This window comes from Mustela erminea, chromosome X (genome assembly GCF_009829155.1).
Source record: "Mustela erminea isolate mMusErm1 chromosome X, mMusErm1.Pri, whole genome shotgun sequence".
Lineage (NCBI taxonomy): Eukaryota > Metazoa > Chordata > Mammalia > Carnivora > Mustelidae > Mustela > Mustela erminea.
This window is the reverse complement of record NC_045635.1, coordinates 58,787,310-58,811,856: the sequence shown is the minus strand read 5'-3', so window position 1 is coordinate 58,811,856 and position 24,547 is coordinate 58,787,310. Positions and strand designations below refer to the sequence as shown.

Below are 24,547 nucleotides of genomic sequence, written 5' to 3'. Positions count from 1 at the left end.
CTCTCTGCTCTGCAGGTAGCCTGCTTCCTCCTCCCCTCTCTCTCCGCCTGCCTCTCTGCCTACTTGTGATCTCTGTTTGTCAAATAAACAAATAAAGTCTTTAACAACAACAAAAAAATTTGCATTTTTCTCATGACATATGTGAACATTTTTTCATAGGCTTATTTGCCATCTGTACATCTTCCTTTGGTGAGGTATTTGTTAAAAACTTTGGGCCATGTTTTAATTGGGTTGTTTGTTTTTTTACTGTTGAGTTTTAAGAGATTTTGTTTGTATATTTTGGATATCAGTCCTTTATCAGATGTGTCTTTTGCAGATGTTTTCTCTGAATCTGTGATTTGTCTTCTAAGTCTCTTAATATTGTCTTTCACAAAGCAGAAGTTCTTAATTTTATTTTTATTTATTAAAGATTCTATTTTTAAGTTATTTCTGCACCCAACATGGGGCTTGAACTTACAACTCTAAGATCAAGAGTTGCATGGTCTACCAACTGAGCCAGCCAGGTATCCTAGAAGTTTTAACTTTTAATGAAATCTAGCTTATCAATTATTTATTTCGTGGATTGTTTCATGGTGTTGTATCTAAAAAGGCATCACAGGGGCACCTGGGTGGATCACTTGGTAGAGCATATATGACTCTTGATTTTAGGGTGGTGAGTTCAAGCCCACATTAGGCATGGAGCCTACTTAAATAAATAAAAAATAAAATAAATGAATAAAAAGGCATCACAATACCCAAGATCAGCTAGGTTTTTTTTTTTTTAAAGATTTTATTTATTTATTTGACAGAGATCACAAGTGGGCGGAGAGGCAGGCAGAGAGAGAGGGAGGAAGCAGGCTCCCCACTGAGCAGAGAGCCTGATGCGGGGCTCGATCCCAGGACCCTGAGATCATGACCTGAGCTGAAGGTAGAGGCTTTAACCCACTTAGCCACCCAGGTGCCCCGATCATCTAGGTTTTATCCTGTGTTGTCTTCTAGAAGTTTTATAGTTTTGCATGTGTTCAATTTTTTTTTGAAATATTTTATTTATTTGACAGAGACACAGTGAGAGAGGGAACACAAGCAGGGAGAGTGGGAGTGGAAGAGGGAGAAGCAGGCTTCCTGCTGAGCAGGGAGCCTGATGTGGGGTTCAATCCCAGGACCCCGGGATCATGACCTGAGCTGAAGGCAGATGCTTAAAGACTGAGCAACCCAGGTGCCCTAGACTAGTTTTTTGTGTGTGTGAGTTTTGGCTGTTTGTATTTTTCAAGTAATTGGTCCATTTAATCTAGGTTATCAAATTTGTGGGCAGAGTTATTTATAGTATTTCTTTATTACCCTTTAAATTTTCATGGTATCTGTTGTGATGTCCCTTCTTTTATTTCTGAAATTAATAGTTTGTGTCCTCTCTTTTTTTCTTAGCCTGGCTAGAGGCTTAATCAATTTTATTGATTATTTCAAATACTAGTGGTTGGTTTCATTGATTTTCTTTATTTTTTTTTTTTAAGATTTACTTCTTTGAGAGAGCATGCATTCATGATCATGGGAGTGGAGGAAAGGGCACAGGGAGAGGGAGAGAAGCAGACTCCCTCCTGAGCACAGAGCCCAACTCAGGCCAATCCCAGGATCCTGAGATCATGACCTGAACTGAAATAAAGAGTCCACAGCTTCACAAACTGAGCCTCCCAGGCGTCCCTTGATTTTTCTCTGTTCATCTCTTTTGATTTCTTGTTTTAATTTTATGATTTCTGCTCTAATTTTTCTTATTTTTTTCATTCTGCTTTCTTGGACTTAATTTGCTTGTCTCTTTCTAGTTACTTAAGGTAGAAACTTAGATTATTGATTTTAGATTTTTTTCTTTTCTGATATATTTCAATGACACAAATTTTTGTCTAAGCACTACTTTTGCTGCATCTCAAACATTTTGATAAGTTGTGTGTTCATTTTCATTTAGTTCAAGATATTTTTGAACTTATTTTGAGATTTCTCCTTTGATCTATGTGTTATTTATAGAGGAGTATTGTTTGATCTCCACATAGTTTGGGATTTTTCAGTTATCTTTCCATTATTTACTTCTATTTAATTCTGAGGTCTGAGAGCAGACATTCTGTGATTTCTATACTTCTAAATTTGTTAAAGTGTGTTTTGTGGCCTAGAATGTGGTTTAGCTTGGTGAATATTCCATATGAGTTTGATAAGAATGTGTATTCTGCTGTTGTTGGATTATAGTAGTCTATAGATGTCTTTTATATCCAGTTGTTGAGTTCAGCTATGTTCTTACTGACTTTTTTTGCCTTCTCTGTTTCTGAGGGGGAGGGAGTGTTGAAATATCCAACAATGATAGTAGAGTCATCTATTTTTCCTTGCTGTTCTATCAGCTTTTGCCTCCTGGGAATTGTTATGTCTTCCTAGAGATTTGACCCTTTTATCATTATGTTATGTTCTTCTTTATCCCTAATATTTTTCCTTACTCTGAATGCCGCTGTCTGAAATTAATATATCTACTCCTGCTTTCTTTGGATAGCATTAGCATGGTATATTTTTCTTCATCTATTTACTTTTAATCTCTGTGTATCTTTATATTTAAAGTGGATTTCTTATGGAAAACATACAGTTGGGGTATATATGTATAAAGAGATTTTATTTATTTATTTGACAGAGAGATAGAGCCAGAGAACACTAGCAGGGGTAGTGGCAGAGGGAGAGGAAGAAGCAGGCTCCCCACTGAGCAAGGAGTCCACCGTGGGGGTCCATCTCGGGTCCCTGGGATCATGACCTGAGATTAAGGCAGATGACTTAACTGACTGAGCTACCCAGGCACCCATATTTAAATTCAATTAGTTAACATACAGCATATTATTAGTTTCAGAGGTAGAGTTCAGTGATCCATCAGTCTTATATAATACCCAGTGCTCATTACATCACATGCCCTCCTTAATGTCCATCACCCAGTTACCCCATCCCCATACTCCTCCCTCCAGCAACCCTTAGTATGTTTCTTATGATTAAGAGTCTTACGGTTTGTCTCCCTCTCTGATTTCCTCTTTTTATTTTCCCCTCCCTTCCCTTATGATCCTGTTTTGTTTCTTAAATTCCACATATGAGTGAGATCATATAATTGTCCTTTTTGATTGACTTATTTTGTTTAGCATAATATCCTCTAGTTCTATCCATGTCGTTGCAAGACAGTCTCTGTCTTTTAATTGGTGTATTTAGACCAATTGAAATTCAAGGTGATGATGATATAGTTGGGTTAATATCTACCATATTCATTAATGTTTTCTGTTTGTTGCCCTTGTTTTTTTTTTTCCTGCTGTCTTCCATTCCTTTTCAGACTTTTATGGCTTTATTTACTTTTTTAAATTTTTTATTTTATTTTATTATTTTTTAAATTTTTTATAAACATATATTTTTATCCCCAGGGGTACCATAAGTGACTGTTTACTTTTTTTTAAAGATTTTATTTGTCAGAGAGGGAGAGGACTTTTTGTGGTTTTAGTTGAGTATTTTATGATTCCATTTTCCTTTCCTTTCTTAGCATAGAGGTTATACCTCTCTTTAAAATAGATTTTATTTATTTATTTTGAGAGAGAGAGAGAGGAGTGGGGAGAGGAGGGGCAGAGGGAGAAGGAGAAAGAAGATCTCCATGCATAGCATGGCATAGCATGGAGCCCAAGGCTGGGCTTGCTCTCAAGACCTTGAGATCATGATCAAGAGTTGCCAAGATAAAGAGTTGGACACTTAATGGACTGAGCCACCCCAGGTACCCCTATAATACTTTTAAAAAAGAGTTTATTTTAAAATAATCTCTACACCCAATATGGGGCTGAAACTCAGAGCCCTTAGATCAAGAGTTGCATGGGGGTGCTTGGGTGGGCTAGTCAGTTAAGGATTGTACTCTTGATTTCAGCTCACGTCTTGATCTCAGGATTGTGACATCGAGCCTGAGTTGGTTCCTTGCTCAGTGGGGGAGTCTGCTTGAGGTTCTGTCTCTTCCTCTCCCTCTGCCCCTCCCCCTGCTAGCATGCTCTCTCTCAAAATAAATAAATCTCTTTTTTTGAAGATTTTATTTATTTATCTGACAGAGGGAACACAAGCAGAGGGGATGGGAGAAGGAGAAGCAGACTCCCCGCGGAGCAAGGACCCTCCCTCCCATGTGGGGGCTCGATCCCAGGATGCTGGGATCATGACTTGAGCAGAAGGCAGACGCTTAATGACTGAGCCACCCAGGTGCCCCAAAATAAATAAATCTTAAAAACAAAAACTTTTTTCTTAACTGTTTTAGTGACTGCCCCGGAGTTTACAGTGTATATTTACAGTTATTCCAAGTCCACTTTCAGATAACACTGTACCACTTTAAAGGTAGTGTGAATACTTGGTCAGAATTCTTCAGAATTCCTCCCACGTATTTGTATCATTGCTGTCATTTATTTGCTTTACTTTATTCTAAGCACATATATACATAATCTATATAAATAAGCCTGTATAATTGAATACATTGTTGCTATTATTTTAGATAAATTATTTTCTGTTAGATCAATTAAGAGTAAGAAAAATAAAAGTCATTATTTTACTTTCACTTATTCCTTCTTTGATGCTTTTCCTTAATGTATGTAGAGCCGAATTTCTGACCTATATTTTTTCCCTTCTGTATAAAGAACTTCCGTTAACATTTCTTGCAAGGCCAGTCTTCCAGCAACAAATTCCCTCAGTTTTTGTTTATCTGAGAAAATCTTTATTTTTCCTTTACTTTTGAATGATATTTTCTTGGGGTTCAGAATTCTAGGTTGGTGGTATTTTTCTCTCAACACTTTAAATATTCATGGTTTCTGAGAAGTTGGGTGTAACTCTTATTTTTGTACTTTTATAGATAAGGTGTTTTTTTTCCTCTAGCTTGTTTCAGGACTTTATCTTTGTTTTTCTGTAATTTGGTATGTGTAGTTGTAATGTTTTTGGTATTCATACTGCTTGGTATTCTCTGAGATTCTTGGATTTGTGGTTTGGTATCAGACATTAATTTGTGGGAATTCTGTCATTATTGTTTCAAATATTTCTTGTGTTTCTTTGCTTTTTCTCCTTCTTGTATTCCCATTATACTCACGTTATACCTTTGGTAGGTGTCCCATAATCCTTGGATATTCTGTTCTGGTTTTTTTTTCAGTCTTTCTTCTCTTTGCTTTCCTGTTTTTCAGGATTCTGCTGCTATATCCTCTACTCATAGATTGTTTCCTCAACTATGTCCAGTTTATTAAAAAGCCCATCAAAGACATTCTTCATGTTATTTTCAGTCTTTTTTATTTCAAGCATTTCTTTTAGGTTATTTCTTAGGATTTCCATCTCTCTGCTTACATTGCCTGAGTGTCTTATTTTCAATTCCTTGAACTGATAATTTTAATATCCTTGCCATGACTGATTCCAGTCCTTGCTCTGTCTCTTCCAGTTGTGTTTTTTTTTTTTGCCTTTTTGTATACCTTGTAATGTTTTCTTGATAGCCTGACCTGTTGTACTGGGTAAAAGGAACTGCTGTAAATAGGCCTTTAATAATACAGTGGTTAGGTGTTGAGAGTGGGTACAAGTTCTTTAGTCTTACATTTAGTTCTTAGTCTTTTGGTGAGTGTATGCCTTTGAACTGTGAACTTCACAAGTGTTTCTCAGGTTTTCTCTCCACCCTTAGGTGCTGTACCACGGGTACAGTAGTCTAGGGTTGAGTATTTCTCTTCCCCAGGTAAATTGGGCTGTGATAATACCCCAGGAGGTAGGCTGTCTTTAACTAGTTTCCCTTGAAGGCAGGCCTTGTTAAAAACAGATTCGTTCCTTATCATTAATTCTTGACAAAGCCCAAGAGGTTTTTCTCTGATATTTACTGTGGGAATCTTGAGCTTTTGGAGATAAATCTGACAATATGGTGGGTATGCCTCTAAGACTATGTTTTCCTAGATTTTTAAATTTTCAGATTTATTCACAATGAGCCTCCGGCAACCTGTCAACTACACTTTGTAACTTCCTACCTCTGCACTGGTTCCCTTGGCAGTTTCCGCTGATGAGTCCCCCCTGTGATAAGCCACAGTTCCTTGTATTTTGCCTGTCCATCTCTCCAAGGAGGGGGGGCAGAAGTTTGCCCGTTGTCCTCTCTTCTCTTATGGATCCAAGGACAGTTCTTGATTTTTTAGTCTTTTCAGCTTTTTACTTGTTAGATTGAAGCATTGACTTCCCAAATTCCTTACGTGTAGAACTGAAAACTGGAAGTCTGATTTGATTTTTAAGCTTGGCTTTCTTAACATGACCTTGGATCAGAGTAGCTACATTTTCAGTGTTTGGTAAGAGGCTCTGCTTAAGCCCTTTGAGTCACTTTGTCTCCAGATTCTTTGCTGATCTATCTGTGTGTGCTTTGAGGAATGCTTTCTAGTCTGCTCTGCATCTTCTTCTGATTCCTCCTGGGTGGGTGCAGCCTAGCAAACATGCATAGACTTCTGTATTTCCAGGGGTGAGTGTGACCTCCTGGATTATTCTTCTTGGCTGCCTCTCCCTGGTTCTGTTAAAATTCTTTGCTGGTCTGCTATTTTACTTGTTGATACTGTTATCACAGAGTTACCAACCCCCTCTTAATTGCTCACCACCAAGATCTCCCTTGTTTTTCACAGTGCCCTTAAGAACTTCTTGCTCCATTCCAAATAAGTCATTCCTTTCAGGCAGAGATGCTGAGCTCTGTTTTCTTTCCTGCCTATTTCTCCCCTCTGGAGAGAACCCTTGTGCCACACTACTGGAGTTGGTAGCAAGAGCATGGCTTGCTTCTCTTGGTGTAAGAGTGGTTGTTGGGGGAGATTGGTAGCCTCTGGTCTTCTTAGCATGCCCTCCTAGCATGGAACCTCTGCATAATGAGACAATCTGGGTGAAGATCATCAGGGTCCCAGTATTCTTGACCTGTCACATCCGAGGTAGAGCTTTTACCGTAAGAGTGAGAACTGGGTGGAGAAAGGAAGACCCCAGAATAGCACTTCCATAGCACAGGCCTGGGGAGAATAAGAGAGGCTGGGAGCCTGCCTGCTAGGTGAAATCATAGCCTAAGAGTTTAGGAGCTGGATCAAAAGGAAATTACTGGCTTCTTGACAGCACCCATCTGGAGTAGTTTTCATCACAGGGAGCTGGTGTGGATAGGAGCAGATTGGGACTCAAATGCTACAGACTCTCACTGTTCTTACTGAGATTTAGTTGTTGTTGTTGTTGTTTTAATAAATGTTTTTCCATTTGCCATATGCCCTTGGGAAAATTTCCAAAGACTTTAACTGGTTGTTTTGTTTTAATGATTTTTCCAGGCAAATGGTTGTTTCACTGGGGAGAGTATCCAACAGCTCCTTCTACCATCATTGCAGAAGTTTCATCCTTATTGGTTATTTTAAAAACTGGAAGTATGTTTGATATACCAAAGGAGATCTCTGTGAGATAGGGCTTAGAATCACTAGGCCAGTGTTATATCCTTGTTAGTGATCTGGAAACTCATTTGGTAATTCTGAGTCTTTTAGAGTTTTTCAAAAGTAATATTTCAAAGTAATGTCATCAATTTAGTTCTGTTCGCCAAAATTTTATTGACATCTTTTCTTGGAATACCAATTTTATGGTGAATAATCATTGTTTTGCTTTTTAGGTTTTAGGTTTTGAAACCCTGAGGCTCATGTTAATATACTATTTGTGGTTATCAGAATGTCCCATGGATAATATGGCTTGCTAATTAAAGCAAGGACTGAAAATTAAATTTCTCTACTCCCCAACCCCTCACTCTCATTTTCAGTACCAATCTAGGAAATATTAGAAATCACTTAACTGCTAAATTGGTTCATTCAGCTGCAAAATGAAACTAATAGTGCCTCACAAGGGTGTTGTGAAGCTTAATAAATATTGCTAAAGTGTTTGTTTCTGTGAAAACTCCTGTATTTGTTTTATTTTTAAAATACATTCGTATTTCTTAGACTTTAAAATGTGCTCATCGAGTAAGAGCTCATATATGCATGTAAACTAGCTTTAAATGCAGAATAAATATATATAGTATATAGTATATATGTATACATAAAGCACTATATACCGTATATATCCAAATGGAAAAGAGTAATAATATAGTGTTAAATCGTTGGCTCTACATCCGGAAGAATTTAGTTTTCTACCATTTAAAAAAATTGCTTTATATAATTGATATTCATGTATTAATTAGCTAATAATCTGTTATAGTGCAAATCAGAACAGTTGGAATAAAGTATAATTATACCATGTCTTCTTAGTGATACATAATCTTAAAAATATAATTTGAAATGAATATGTATTCTTTTTCCTTTTTTAATGATAGCCAAAGCTATGATATTGGGAAGATGGATAAGAATTCTGTTGGGCCAGAAATGCTGGTAAGGATCATGTTAAATATTGTAGAAGTAGGTTGAAGAAATGTATTTTATGTTATTGTTATTAAATTATAATAGTCTGTCCCCACTTTGTGAGTAAAATTATTCTTTGGACACATCATTAATAGCTCAGTACATTAGTTTCTATAAAATTGATATACTAGTATAATCTACCATGCAGGTAGATTCTTGTACCCAAGAGTTAATATATGGAAATTTTTGGAACAGTGTTTAGTTATGTAAATTTTAGATTTTATTATTGCATGTTAAAATTTTTAGTTTTTTCCCTAACAACCATATACAGTGTGTGCTTGGTATGGAAGTTCATTTTAATATTTGATCAAGTTTGATTAGATTAGGAAATAAATCTGATGTAAAAGTAATTAAGTATATGTCATAGCAAAATGGAATTTTGTTTGAATAGCCTTTTTTTCTTCTTACCTTTACAGTATCTCTATCAAAATATAACTGAATACCTATATATATATAGCAATGTGGTAGATGGGGAATAACAGAGAAGTGTAAAGCAGGACTTCTACCCTTAAAAAGCTTATGTTTGAAGGATAAAACTAATACAAGTGAATATAATGGAATATTATTGAGCCTTGAAACAGAAGGAAATTCTGGCACATTCTACAGTATAGAGGAACCTTGAGGATATTATTCTAAGTGAAATAATCCATTCACAAAAAGACAAATACTGTATGATTCCATTTAAATGAGGTATCTTGGGTAGTCAAATTTTTTTTAAGATTTTATTTATTTGTCAGAGAGAGAGCGAGAGTGAGCACAGGCAGACAGAGTGGCAGGCAGAGTCAGAGGGAGAAGCAGTCTCCCTGCGGAGCAAGGAGCCCGATGTGGGACTTGATCCCAGGACACTGGGATCATGACCTGAGCTGAAGGCAGCCGCTTAACCAACTGAGCCACCCAGGCATCCCTTGAGTAGTCAAATTTATAGAGACATAAGATAAACTGGTGGTTGCAGGAGTTTGGAGGGAGGAGAACATAGGGAGAGCTATTGTTTAATGGGCACAGAATTTCAAATTGGGAAGATTAGTAGAAGCTCTGGAGATAGGTGATGGTAATGGTTGCATAACATTGTGAATATACTTAATACTACTGAACCATATACTTAAAAATGACTAAGAGAGTCAATTTTATGTGTATTTTAACACAATTAAAAATGATAAAAACATCATTATAGTGTCACATCATTGCATGTTATATGGGAATGAGAATAATAAAAGAGCTACAGTAATTGTAACAATATGGATGTTCTCACATATAATGTTGAGTAAACAAAATGATTTATAAATTAGTGCATACTGTATGACTCTAATAAATATAAATGCCAAAAGCAGGTAGAGCTAATATACATGGTGTTGTAAGACCTGTAATTGGTTACACTTGTTTGAAATAGTGTCTGAAGAGAGTCTTGAGATGAACTTCTTGCTGTTAATGCTCTGTTTCTGATATCTGTGTTGTTAACCTACATGTATTCACTTTGTGAAAATTCAAAGCTGTGCTCTTGAGATTTTTGAGCTTTTTTGTATGTATTGTATACTTCATTTAAAGTTTCAAAAATAGCTTTTAAAAACTAGTATAAGTGAAACAATTTGGGATGAAGCACTGATAAACTGTGTGGTACAGTAAAGGGGAATGTCAAGGTTGGCTAGAGAAGTTGGTAGGTTGGGTAGGTAGGTAGGTAGAAGTAAGTTCCTTCTGGTAGGAAGCCCTGCCAGAGTAGATGGGATCTCTACAATGAAAACAAAGGGAAAAGGGGATACCAGGCAAGGAATCTAGTTGAGGGGATTTCTAGAGGAGAAAGTAAGTATGGAAGACTACAGGAGTTAACTGTGTGATTAAAATGTAATATTCATATTGTGAACTATGGAGAGGTAAGATTATGAAGTTTATAAAGTAGTTTCTCTTTCATGTTAGCAGTACTTTATTGAGGTATAATTTATATACACTAAATTACAGAAATCTTAAGTGTACAGCCTGATGAATTTTCATATATCTAGGTAGTCTTGTAACAACCATGTAGATCAAGATAGAGAGATTTCCATGATCCCCAAAAGTTCCCTTGACCCTTTCTGGTTGATTGCCTTTATACCCGCAAGATAAACCACTATTCTGACTTCTGTAGCTGTAGATTATTTTAAGTTTTTCTTGAACTTTTTGTAAATGGAATCATATAGTACCTACTGTTTTGTGTGTGGCTTCTTTTGCTTAACATATTGGTTTTGAGATTCATTCATTTTGTTACATCTTTCTGACTATTTGACCCTTTTACTATTACAAAATAGTTAGTTTTTCTCAGAGATGCCATATTTACTCCAAAGAAGTCCCCTGAGGAAGTTTCTAAGTTGAGAGTTGTTGCATAATAATAGTAATGATATTAAGTATATTATATACATCTTATTTGATCCATCTTAGTTTTTGAATTAAAAAAACTCTGATATAGGACACCCTAAGTATCATTTCTCTAGATTTACAGAGCTCTAATATGTTAAGATTATCTTTGCCTGTTCCTATTGTCATTATATTTAGAGGCAGATTTTTCATTGAAATACAGCTCTTTCTTTCAAAATCCAAATCTGTAGTTAAATATATCAGTGCTGCCTAGAGTTACTTTCCTTACCAATTTAAACTTGACTGGAGAAACAGACTTAATTCAGCAATACATATTAATTTTAAAACTTAGCTGACTTCGGAGAAACCTTCTCTATAGGAAAGCATACCTGTTCTTACTAAATGATGGTATATATGTTCTTAGTCTAATTGGTTAATCTCAACAAGGCTGTAAAGTCTTTGAGAAAAGAATTATGTCTTTCTATTTATTTTTCTTGTTGGAGGCCTAATGTAATGCTGCCTATACAATAGGTGGTAAGATGATTAAATTAAATAGTGCTGTTTGTTTCCTTTATTTGTAGAGTGAGGATAATAAAGAAGTTTAATGCTCAAACACTGTTAGGAAAAATATATTAACACAGTTGTATTCAAACTATTATAAAATTCTTTTTTTTTTTTTTTTAAAGATTTTATTTATTTATTTGACAGACAGAGAGAGATCACAAGTAGGCAGAGAGGCAGGCAGAGAGAGAGAGGAGGAAGCAGGCTCCCCGCTGAGCAGAGAGCCCGATGCGGGACTCGATCCCAGGACCCTGAGATCATGACCCGAGCCGAAGGCAGCGGCTTAACCCACTGAGCCACCCAGGCGCCCCTAAAATTCTTAGACAGTATTTGGTATAGGCAGCATAATGATGAGACATATCCCAAGACTGTGTGGTCACCTAAGGAAATGCTATTTCATGAAAATGACAAGTTCAAGAAGATGCCTGTCACTGTGTAAGCGCTAGTCAACTGTTGCACTGCAATTTAACTCTCACCTGAGTGCTTTTTTCTATTTTTAATTATAGGCTAAAGTTCTGCGGTTACTAGCCACTGCTTATTTGGATTGGGATGACAGAGAATATTATGATAAGGCTCTCAGTGCTATAAACCTAGCAAATAAGGTATGAGCGGTTTCTACTTTTGCATATTAATGAACTTTTTTAGAGCTTCGATTCACGTTTTGAAATCTAGTTTAGACATTTGCTTTAGTATTCCTGCTTCTTGTACTTAATTATTTGCTCTTTATTTTTTTATGATTTGCATATCACATTATAATGGAAAATTAGAAGTAAAAAGGAAAATGGTGGTATTATTTATACTTAGTAAAAAATAAAGTATAATTAAGTTGCTTTGATTTAGTGGTAATTCATGGAAGATACCAGATAAAACAAAAATGCTTTTCTCTCTCACATTAAGAGCCCTTAATGTTTTTTTTTCAGGTGGTTGCCAGAGGGGTGGTAGGTAAGGAGATAGATGAAATAAAGGGGTTCAAGAAGTACAAACTTACAGTAACAAGTCATGGAGGTGAAAAATACAGCATAGAGAATATAGGTTGATTTATAATCAGTAAGATTGTAAAAATGTCCTTTGGTGATAGGTGATGACTATACTTATTGTGGTGACTCCTGAGTAATGTATAGAATTGTGGAATCACTATGTTGTACATCTAAAACTAATATAACACTGTGTTAATTATACTTCAATAAAACAAACAAATATCCCTGGGGTTTCTTTTAAGCCTCAGATTGTTTTGATCTGTTCTACTGCACAGAAAGGAAAAAATGAAATGTACCTCAACAACAGATTTTTTTTGAAAATTGTCTTTAGGATGAAATGGAAAGGGTTCTCTCAGCTATTAGATTTTAGGATAAAGAAGTAAATAGTGATAATAAGAGACATATAATGGGATTTTGTTTAAAAAGCATTAGCAGGGGGACCTGGGTGGTTCAGTTGGTTAAGTGTCCAACATTTGATCTCAGCTTAGGTCTTCATCTCAGGGCCCTGAGTTCAAGCTCTGCATTGAACTTCACCCTATGGAGCCTACTTAAAAAAAAATCGATCAATAAACAAATAAATAAATAAACAAATAGAAAACATTAGTGGTTCACTTTCAGCTCATGTTCATACATACATTCACATATATATATGCCTCCGCCCTCCTGGACAAAGAATATTGATAGTCAGGGTGATAACCATTTAAAAGGTTTAGGAGTGTCTGGCTGGCTCAGTGAGTAGAGCTGTGACTATTGGACTTGAGGTTGTGGGTTTGAGCCCCCTCGTTGGGTATTTATTGGACAGACAGAGACACAACAAGGGAGGGAACACAAGCAGGGCGAGTGGGAGAGGGAGAAGCAGGGCTCCCGCTGAGTAGGGAGACTGATGCAGGGCTCAGTTCCAGGATCCTGAGATTTTGGCCTGAGCCGAAGGCAGACGCTTAATGACCAAGCCACCTAGGTGCCCCCCAAATAATAAATCTTTAAATAAAAAATAAAAAGATTCATTTAGGATCAATGTATTTTACTTATTAATAAGGCAAATAATTATACTAATATTTTTTTTCAGTTTTAATTTAAATTCCAGTCAGCATACAGTGTAATATTAATTTCAAGCATATAATACAGTGATTCAGCACTTCTCTACAACAGCTGGTGCTCATCACAATTAATACTCCTTAGTCCCTATCACCTATTTAACCCATCTCCCCAGCCACCTCCCTCTTGGTAACCATCAGTTTTTTCTCTATATTTAAGAGTCTCTTTCTTGGTTTCCCCCTCTTTTTACCCTTCTGCTCATTTGTATTCTTTCTTAAATTCCACGTATTAGTGAAATCACGTTATTTCTCTTTCTGTAACTTAGCATAATACTCTGTAGCTCTATCCACGTCATTATAAATGGCAAGTTTTCATTCTTTTGTATGGCTGAGTAATACTCCATTGTGTGTGTGTGTGCGTGTGTCTGTGTGTGTCTGTGTGTATACCACATCTTCTTTATCCATACATCAATCAATGGACACTTGGTCTATTTCAATATCTGGGGTATGGTAAGTAATGCTGTTAAACATAAAGGTGCATATATCCCTTCAAATTAGTATTTTCTATTCTTTGGGTGAATACCCAGTAGTGCAGTTCCTGGATCCTAAGGTAGTTCTAGTTTTAACATTTTGAGGAACTTCCATACTGCTTTCCAGAGTGACTACACAAGTTTGCATTCCCACCAACAGTGCATGAGGGTTCCCCTTTCTCCACATCCTTGCCAACACTGGTTGTTTCTTGTGTTGTTGATTTTAGCTATTCTGACTGGTGTGCGGTGGTATCTCACTGTAGTTTTGATTTACATTTCCGTGATGATGAGTGATGTTGAGCATCTTTTCATGTGTCTGTTGCCAGTCTATATGTCTTCTTTGGAGAAATGTCTGTCCATGTCCTCTGCCCATTTTTTAATTGTATTATTTATTTTATTTTTGGGGTGTTGACTTTCATAAGATATGTCATTTGCAAATATTTTCTCCCATTCTGTAGATTGCTTTTTAGTTCAGTTGATGGTTTCTTTTATTCTACAGAAGCTTTTTATTTTGATGAAGTCCCAATAGTTTATTTTTGTTTTCGTTTCCCTTGCCTGAGGATACATAACTAAAAAGAAGTTGCTGTCGCTGATTCAGAGAGGTTGCTGCCTGTGTCCGTCCTCCTCTAGGATTGTTACAGTTTCTTGTCTCACATTTAGGTCTTTCATCCACTTGAATTTATTTTCGTGTATGGTGTAAAAAAGTGGTCCAGTTTCATTCTTTTGCATGTGGATGTCCAGGTTTCCCAACCATTTGTTGAAGAGACGGTCTTTTTTCCATTTGATGTTCTTTCCTGCTTTGTTGAAGTTTAATTGACCATAGAGGTGTAGGTTCATTTCTTTTCTTTTTTGTTCTCTTGATCTGTGTATTTATTTTTGTGCCAGTACTGTACAATTTTGATGACTACAGCTTTGTAATATAACTTGAAGTCAAGAATTGTGATGCCTCCATCTTTTCATTTCTTTTTCAAGGTTGCTTTGACTATTCTGGGTGTTTTGTGCTTCATACAGTTTTAGGATTGTTTGGTCTAGCTCTGTGAAAAATGCTGTTGGTATTTTGATAGGGATGGCATTAAGTGTGTAGGTCGATTTGGGTAGTACAGACATTTGAATAATATTCGTCCTTCCAGTTCCTGAGGATGGAATGTCTTTCCATTTCTTTTTGTTATCATCAATATTTCATATGCTAAAGAGGGCCTACAGGGTGCCAGGATGTTCCAGGCCTGCCGGAGGCCTTGCCCTTGCTGCTGGATCAATGTTGTCTTTAGACCAGCCATTAACATTAAGATAGTTGGGAGACTTTTTGATCCTGCTATCAATCCTCTTTGTTAGTGAGATTTAGGACATTTGTAAGCCAAGGGAGACTCCTGTCTAGCAGGATTGTGAGCTCTGCAAGTTAACTATTTGCTTATTGTTCTTGGCAGTCAGGGCTGCCTGAGGGATGCTACACTTATGGAGGGGAAAGGGTGAAGAGGGGGTGCAAGGCGCCAGCTTTTGCTTTGTCCTCAGCCATCCTCCTGCTCCCTCATCACTTCCATCAGTATTTTATAGTTTTCAGAGTACAGGTCTTTTACCTCTTTGGTTAGGTTGTTTCCTAGATATTGTTTGGTGTAATTGTAAGTAAGATTGTTTTCATACTTTGTCTTTCTGCTTCCTCATTTTTGGTACATAATAATGCAACAGATATCTGTACATTGGTTTTATATCCTGTGACTTTAGAGAAATTTTTTATCAGTTCCAGCAATTTTCTGGTGGAGTCATTTGGGTTTTCTATATAGCGTATCATGTCATCTGCAAATAGTGAAAGTTTGCTAATTTGGATGCCTTTTATTTCCTTTTATGGTCTGATTGCTGAGGCTAGGATTTCCAGTACTATGTTAAATAGCGGTGGTGAGACTGGACATTCCTGTCTTGTTTTTGACTATAGAGGGAAAGCTCTCAGTTTTTCCCCATTGAGGATGATTTAGCTATGGATTTTTCATACATGGCCTTTATTGTGTTGAGGTATGTTCCCTCTAAACATACTATGTTGAGGGTTTTTATCATGAATGGATGTTGTACTTTGTCAGGTGCTTTTTCTGGATCTGATAAAAAGATCATATGGTTCCTATCCTTTCTTTTATTAATGTGGTGTATCACCTTGATTGATTTGTGAATACTGAATGCCCTTGCAGCCCAGGAGTAAATCCCACTTGGTCATTGTGGATGACTTTTTTAATGTATTGTTGGATTCAGCAGGCTAGTATTTTATTGAGAGTTTTTCATTCATGTTCATCAGATATCTTGGCCTGTAGTCCTCTTTCGTAGTGGAGTCCTTATCTGGTTTTAGATTGGGATTAATGCTGGCCTCATAGAATGAATTCGGAAGTTTTCCTTCTTTTTTTTTTTTTGTTGTTGTTTTGGAATAGTTTGAGAAGAATAGGTATTAACTGTTCTGTAAATGTCTGGTAAAATTACCCTGTGAAGCCATCTGGCCCTGGACTTTTGTTTGTTGGATGTTTTTGGATTACTGATTTAGTTGTTTTGCTGGTTATCTATCTGTTCAAGTTTTTGGTTTCTTCTGTTTCAGTTGTGGTTGTTTATATGTTTCTAGGAATTTATCCATTTCTTCCAGGTTGTCCAACCTGGCATATAGCTTTTCATAATGTTCTATTATAGTTATTTGTATTTCTGTGGTGTTGGTTATTTCTCCTATGTCATTTGTGATTTCCTTTGTTTGGGTCTTTTCTCTTTTCCTTTTGATAAGTCTGGATAGATGTTATCAATTTTATTAGTTTTAAAAAATATGTTATTTATTTACGAAAGAGACAGAGAGAGCGAGCATGAACATGAGTGGAGGGGGGAAGAGCATAGGGAGAGGGAGAAGCTGACTTCCCACTGAGCGGGGAGCCTGACATGTAGCTTGATCCCAGGACTCCAGGATCATGACCCTAGGCCAAAGGCAAGCGCTTAACTGCCTGAGCCACCCAGGTACCCCAAATTTTATTAATTTTTTTCAGAGAACCAGGTCCTGGTTTCATTGATCTGCTCTGGTTTTTTTTTTTTTTTTAGTTTCTGTATCCTTTATTTTTGCTGTATTCTTTATTATTTCCTACCTTTTGCTGGCTTTAGGCTTTGTTATTCTTTCTGTAGTTCTTTAGGTGTAAGGTTGTTTTTTGAGAATATTTTTGAGTCTTGAGATCTGTATTGCTATATACTTCCCTCTTTTTTTAATAATTTTTTTCTTATGTGGATGGTTTAGTCTGGTTTCCATTTTTGATTTGCCTTTTTTTAAAAAAATGGGCTGTTTGTTTGAGAGAGACACCACAAGAGAAGGAACACAAACGGGGAGTGGGAGAGGGAGAAGCAGGCCTCGTGCTGAGCACAGAGCCTGACGCAGGGCTCAACCCCAGGACCCTGGGATTATGACTCCAGTTGAAGGCAATCACTTAACCAACTGAGCCACCTAGGCGCCCCATACTTCCCTGTTAGAACCACTTTTGCTGCATCCAAAAGCTTTTGTACTGTCCTATTTTCAATCTCGTTTGTTTGTTCTTTGATTTCCTGGTTGACCCATTCATTGTTTAGTAGCGTGTTTTTTAACTTCCATTCATTAGTGTTTTTTCCAAACTTTTTCTTGTGGTTGACTTGTAGTCTCATAGTTTTGCCATCAGTAAAGATACATAGCATGATTTTAGTCTTTTTGTATTTGATGAGGCCTATTTCATGACCTAATATGTGATCTATTCTGAGAATGTTGCATGTGCACTTGAAAAGAATGTGTGTTCTGCTATTTCAGAATGGAATGTTCTGAATATATCTGTTAAGTCCGTCTGCTCTAGTGCATCATTCAAAGCCCTTCTTTTCTTGTTGATCTGCTTAGATGATCTGTCCATTGCTGTGTGTGGTGTATTAAAGTCCCTTAAATTTCTGTATTATTGCCAATGAGTTCCTTTGTGTTTGTGATTAATTGTTTTATATATTTGGGTGCTCCCAAGTTGGGTGCATGAATATTTACAATTGTTAGATCTTCTTGGTGGATTGTCCCCTTTATTATTATGTAGTGCCCTTCTTTGTTGTTATAGTCTTCGTTTTAAAGTACAGTTTGTCTTACATAAATACTGCTACTTTTTTTAAAAAAATATCCATTTGTGTGTTAGATGTGTCTTCATCTCCTCACTTTTAATCTGCAGGTGTCTTTAGGTCTAAAATGAGTCTCATATAGGCAGCATGTAGATGGGATTTGTTTTCTTATCCATTGTGACACTCTATATTTTGATTCAAGCATTTAGTCCATTTACATTCACAGTAATTATTGATAGAAATGTATTCAGTGCCATTTTATTGCTTTGTTTTATCATTGTTTCTGGAGATTTTCCTTGTTCCTTTCTAGGCTTTGTCATCTTTTAAAATCTTTCTTTCCCGCTCAAAGAGTCCCCTTTAATATTACTTGCAGGGCTGGTTTAGTGGTCACGAACTCCTTTAGTTTTTGTTTTCCGGAAAACTCTTTTTCCTATTCTGAATGATAGCCTTGCTGGATACAGTGTTCTTTTTTTTTTTTTTTTTTAAAGATTTATTTATTTATTTGACAGACAGAGATCACAAGTAGGCAGAGAGGCAGGCAGAGAGAGGAGGAAGCAGGCTCCCTGCTGAGCAGAGAGCCCCATGCGGGGCTTGATCCCAGAACCCTGGGATCATGGCCTGAGCTGAAGGCAGAGATTTTAACCCACTGAGCCACCCAGGCGCCCCTGGATACAGTGTTCTTAGCTACAAATTTTTCCCATTCAGCATGTTGAATATATCATGCCACTCCCTTCTGGCTTTCCACATTTTTGTTAAGAAATCTCCAGCTTGCCTTATGGTTTTTTTTCTTGTAAATTAAGGACTTTTTTGTCTTGCCATTTTTAAGATTTTTTCCTTATCACTGTATTTTTCCAATTTAATTATAATATGTCTTGGTGTTGGCCTGTTTTGTTGATTTGGATGGGAGTCCTCTGTGCCTCCTGGATCTGGGTGTCTCTTTCTTTCCCCAGATTCGGGAACGTTTTAACTATTGTTTCTTGAAATAAACTTTCAGCTCCCTTTTGTCTTTCTTCCTCTTCTGGAACTCTTATAATACAAATGATTCATGGAGTCACTGAGTTCCCTTTGTCTATTCTCATGTTGCATAATTCTTCTTTCTCTCTTTTGTTCAGCTTTATTATTTTCCATTATTTTGTCTTCTAGGTCACTAATTTGTTCCTCTGTTTCTTTTTGCCTGCTGGTCATGAAGCTGTTTTCAACTCTTCATTTCTGTTTATTTTTTTATTTTTTTATTTCATTTATTTACTTATTTTTTTTTAAATTTAAATCTTAGTTTACCATGCAGTGCAGTATTGGTTTCTGGAGTAGATTTCAGTGATTCATTGCTTACATACAACTTCCAGCGCTCATAACAAGTGCCCTCTTTATTTATTTATTTATTTATTTATTTTGAAGATTTTATTATTTATTTACTTACTTGAGAGAGAGAGAGAGAGAGGGAACAAATAGGGGGGCAGCAGAGGGAGAGGGAGAAGCAGGCTCCCTTCTGAGCAGGGAGCTTGACGTTGGGCCCGATCCCAAGACCCCAGGATCATGACCTGAGCTGAAGGCAGATGCTTAACTGATTGAGCCACCCAGACACCCCAGCAAGTGCTCTCTTTAATATACATCATCCTTATTGATCCCCCCACCTCACTCCCATCAACCCTCAGTTTGTTCTATATCATTAAGAGTCTCTTATGGTTTGTTTCCCTCTCTCCTTCCCCCTCCTTCCCATTCATCTGTTTTGTGTCTTCAGTTCAACAAAGGAGTGAGATCATGTGGTATTTGTCTTTCTCTGACTGATATTTCACTTAGCATAATATACTCTAACTCCACTGATGTCATTGCAAATGGCAAGATTTCATCCCTTTTGATTGCTGAGTGATATTCTGTTATAGAAATACACACACACACACACACACACACACACACACACACCCGCATCTTTATCCATTCATCAGTCAATGGACATTTGGATTCACTCCGTAATTTGGCTATTGTTGATAATGCTGCTGTAAACATGGGGGTGTATGAACCCCTTTGAATCTGTAGTTCTGTGTCCTTTGGATAAAAACTTAGTAGTGCAATTACCGATTGTAGGGTAGATCTATTTTTAACTTTTTGAGGAAACTCCATATTATTTTCCAGAGTGGCTGGACCAGTTTGCATTCCCACCAACAGTGTAAGAGGTTCCCCTGCCTCTGCATGACTGAATCTTTTTACAAAAATTTATTTATTTATATATTTGTCAGAGAGAGAGAAAGAGAGAGAGAGAGAGAGAGAAAAAACACAAGCTGGGGAGTGGCAGCCAGAGGTTGAAGCAGGCTCCCCGCCAAATAAGAAGCCTGATCAGGACTCCATCCCAGGACCCAGGGATCATGACCTAAGTCAAAGGCAGACACCCAGCTGACTGAGCCACCCAGGCATCCTGATTGTTTTTTAACTCTTTCATCACTGTGGTAAGGGTCTTACTGATGTCTTCTATTCTTTTTTCAAATCCAGTGAGTATTCTTGTGACTATTGCTTTAAATTCTTCATCAGGCATGTTACTTATAACTGTTCACTTAGTTCTCTGGCCATGGGCTTAACCTGTTCTTTAATTTTGGATAAATTCTTCCATCTTTTTCATTTTGTCAAGATCTCTCTGTCTTCTCTGTGTTAGGAAAGCCAGTTATTTCTCCTGCTCCATTTTCAGTATGGCCTCTTCTTTCCCTTTAGTTGTAGAGTTTGTTCTGCGAGTCTTAAGTTTGATTTCTCTGGTATTTAGGATGATTTTTTAGTTATCTAATTGTGTTTGTAGGAGGAAATGAGCCTAGGGACCTCCTACTCCACTGCTATCCTCCTCTCTTTTAAACTGACACATTGTAGAATTTTTTCCCAAGAGATTAGAAGCATAAAAATGGATAGTTGATTAAACAGTACTGAATTTCCCAAAAAGACCCTTTACTTGAATTATAGTCATGTGGATGAATTACTTCATGCTGAAAAACTTTATTAACATTAATTTTTTAAATTTAAAAATATTAATAGAAATACTTTCAAAAATTGCATGCTTTTTATATTTGCTAAGATACTATTTCTCTCCCCCTTTCCCACCTCCCCCCCCAAAAAAACAGGGCAGGAAAACTGAGGAGATTGCATATCAGCTATATGCCTTCTTGCCAGCATGTCTCTTTGTTCACTGACTGCAAAAGTTGTAGTTTTCATAGCAATTATTGCTATTATTCCTGAATTACCATATTTAATAGCCTGGACATACCTAAATTGGGTACATTAGGATTTCAGTGGCACTGTACACTTAAAAAGGTTTTATTTGGAAATAATTTCAAAGTTACAGAAAAGTTACAAGAGTAAGAATAGTTCAGAGAACACCTATATATATGGGATGCCTGGGTGGCGCAATTGGTTACCCTTCTGATCTTGGTTTAGGCTCACGTTGTGATCTCAGTATTGAACTCTGCATTGGGCTCAGTGCTTAGCTCAGAGTCTGCTTCAGATTCTTTCCCTCTCCCGCTTCTCCTCACCTGGCAGTTGCTGTTTTGCCCTCTCTCTCTCAAATAAAATCTTAAAAACAAAACAAAACAAAACAAAAAAAACGCCTGTATATACTTTACCCAGATTCACCTATTATTAATATTTCTGCACTCTTCCCATATTATTGAAGGACTATAACCCATAATATATCCATATTATTGAGGGATTTAATATATATTATATACCCACAATAATGAGCTTTATAGCATTTTTTTCTTTTCAGTATAGGATTACTCTAGGATCAGGTATTCTGTTTATTTGTCATGTCTCCTTCGTCTTCTGTACTCAACATGTTCACAACCTTTTTTAAAATTTTTGTGTCATTGACATGTTGGAAGAATACACTAGCTTCCAATCTTGTTTAAACTGAAAGTTCTTCATTTGAGTTTTTTTTTTCTTCATTTGAGGTTTATGTTGTGATTAGATTCAGTTTATAATTTTGTGACGGGAGTACAACATAAATGATGATACTGTGTCCCTTCTCAGTGCATCTCATGTGGAAGCCCATGATGTCCATCTGCTCTTGATTGGTGATGTTAATATTGATCACCTGGGCAAAAGTGTTGCCCAGTTGCTTCATTGTGTATTTTTGTATATATTGTATATTTTTCTCATGGAACTAATAGAGGGTGGAGAGGCTTAAAATTGTTCATATACCCCATTTCTCATTAAAATTTCCCTTTAGAGCTAGTGCTCTTGCTTGAACCAGTCTTACAATTATTACCATATGATCATTTTTTTAAAAAAAGATTTTATTTATTTATTTATTTGTCAGCGAGAGAGAGAGCGAGTGCGCGGCAGAATGGCAGATAGAGGCAAAGAGAGAAGCAGGCTCCCTGCCGAGCAAGGAGCCTGATGCTGGACTCGATCCCAGAATCTTGGGATCATGACCTGAGCTGAAGGCAGCGGCTCAACTGACTGAGCCACCCAGGTGTCCCCCAAATGATCGTTTTTAAGAAATTTTTATTTTTAAGTAATCTCTACACCAAATGTGGGGCTCAAACTCACAACCTTGGCCATCAGGAGTCACATGCTCTACTGACTGAGCTAGCCAGGCCCCCTGCCAAATGACCATTTTTCAACTTTTAGCACACCCTCCACGTTTACCAGTTGGCAGTCAGCATTCTACTATAAACATTTATTCAATATTTATTTATTATTTATTTACTTACATTTATTATTTTATTACTTATTAGCTTATTTCATTTATTATCAGTATGGATTTGTGTATTCCTATTTTTTCAACTGATTCATAATTCTTATTAATTACCAGTTTTGTTGTGATATAATGAACATAAAATAAACTGCCCATATTTAAAGTATAAAATTTGATGACTTTTAACATATATATATATATACCTGTGAAACAATCACCACAATCAGGATATTGCATATATACCTCACTCCTCAAAGTTTCTTCCTGTCCTTTTGTCAACTCTCTCTCCCACTTTTCCTTGAATAACAGCTGATCTGCTTTCTGTCATCATAGATTAGTTTGTATTTTCTAGAGACTTATACAAATGAAATCATAGAGAATATATTCTTGTTTTATGTGGCTCTGCTCCCTCAGCATAATTATTCTGAGATTCATTCATATTGTGTGTGTGCATAGTTTATTCCCATATTGCTGAGTAATACCTCATTTCATGGCTATGTGCCGCAGTTGCTCTTTAACCTACTTTGTCTTTATTATTATAGTTACTTCAGCTTCCATCGAAATGTTAGCATTGTATATCTTGTGTCCTTTTCATTACTCAGGTCTTTGTGTTTAAAGAGCATGTCTTGTATGTCTTGCTTCTTTTGTTGTATCTGACAATCTCTGTCTTTCAACTGTGGTGTTTAGAATGTTTACATATGATGTGATTATTGATCTGGTTAAGTTTGAGTTTATCATCTTGTTGATTTTCTAATTGTCCAATTTAGTGGTTTATTCCCTTCTTTCTTCTTTTACTACCTTCTTTTGGATTATTAGAATATTTTTTCAAAATAGTGAATGAGAGCTGTGTAATTTTTATACCAACCTCCTGAAGAATTTATTTTGGAATATTATGAAAAGATTCTAAGGATTATCTAGAATAAGTAGTGAGACTAGCCAAGGAAATTTTGAAGAGAGTGATTAGAAAGGCCTTCTCATATCACATATTTGAGTAATTTTTAAGATTCATTTTTATTTCTTTTGTTGGGTTATTAGTTATAACTCTGTTTTGTTATTGTAGTGGCTTCTTCAGTGTTTATACTATGTAGCTTATCTTAGTCTACCTTCATATGTCATCATAATATACTTCCATATCTCCCAGCATGACCTGTATGCTATTGCTGCACATTTTACTTTTACATCTGGTATAAAATTTATAATATGTCTTACGATTTTTGTTTTGTCAGTGTTCCTTTTAAAGTGATAATAAACAATAAAATCTTACATATTTACACATGTAGTTACCATTTCAAATGATTTTTATTCCTTTGTATATGTCGAAATTTCCATCTTATGTTATTTTTCTTCTGTTTGAAGAACACTGTGTTGGGATTCTCCAGAGAAACCATAGGAGATATCTATATTTATGTCTATGTCTGTGTGTATATCTACATCTATACCTACATAGTTGTATATAGATATGGAAAGAGAGGGTTGGGGGGAGATGATAAGGAATTGTCTCACACCCTTGTGGAGGCTGGTGAGTGTCAAGATCTGCAGGGTGAGTTGGTAAGCTAGAGACTCAAGAGAGCTGATAATGTAGTTCCAGTCTGAGTCCAGAGGCCTGAGAACCAGGAGAGCCAATGATGTAGTTTCAGGTTGAAGGCTGGCAAACTTGAAACTCAAGAAGAGCCAGTGTTTCAGTTCTTGTCCAAAGGCAGAATAAAGCCAGTGTCCCAGTTCAAAATCTGTAAGTCAGGAAGAGTTCTCTCTTACTCAGGGAAGGGTAAGCATTTCTTTTATGTTCAAGCTTTCACCTGATTGGATAAGTCCTACTCACATCATGGAGGTCAATCTTCTTTACTCCGTCTACTGATCTGAACGTTAATATCATCCAGAAACAGAAAGACCCAGGATAATGTTTGACAAAATATCTAGGTACCCTGTGACCCGGTCAAGTTGGCACATAAAATTAACCGTTTCAGACATCTTTTAACATTTCTTGTAGTGT

At 36.6% G+C, this 24,547-nt stretch overlaps 1 protein-coding gene across 2 annotated transcripts in view; it reads left to right on the top strand.

Annotated features, from left to right (window-relative positions):
* TEX11 (testis expressed 11) overlaps nucleotides 1–24,547 on the top strand; it is a 314,592-nt gene that overhangs the window by 79,585 nt on the left and 210,460 nt on the right. For both annotated transcript variants that reach the window (XM_032331343.1, XM_032331342.1), the window contains exons 10-11: nucleotides 8,315–8,369; nucleotides 11,789–11,884. In XM_032331343.1, coding sequence (XP_032187234.1) covers nucleotides 8,315–8,369; nucleotides 11,789–11,884 — 151 coding nt within the window. The remainder of the gene's footprint in view (nucleotides 1–8,314; nucleotides 8,370–11,788; nucleotides 11,885–24,547) is intronic.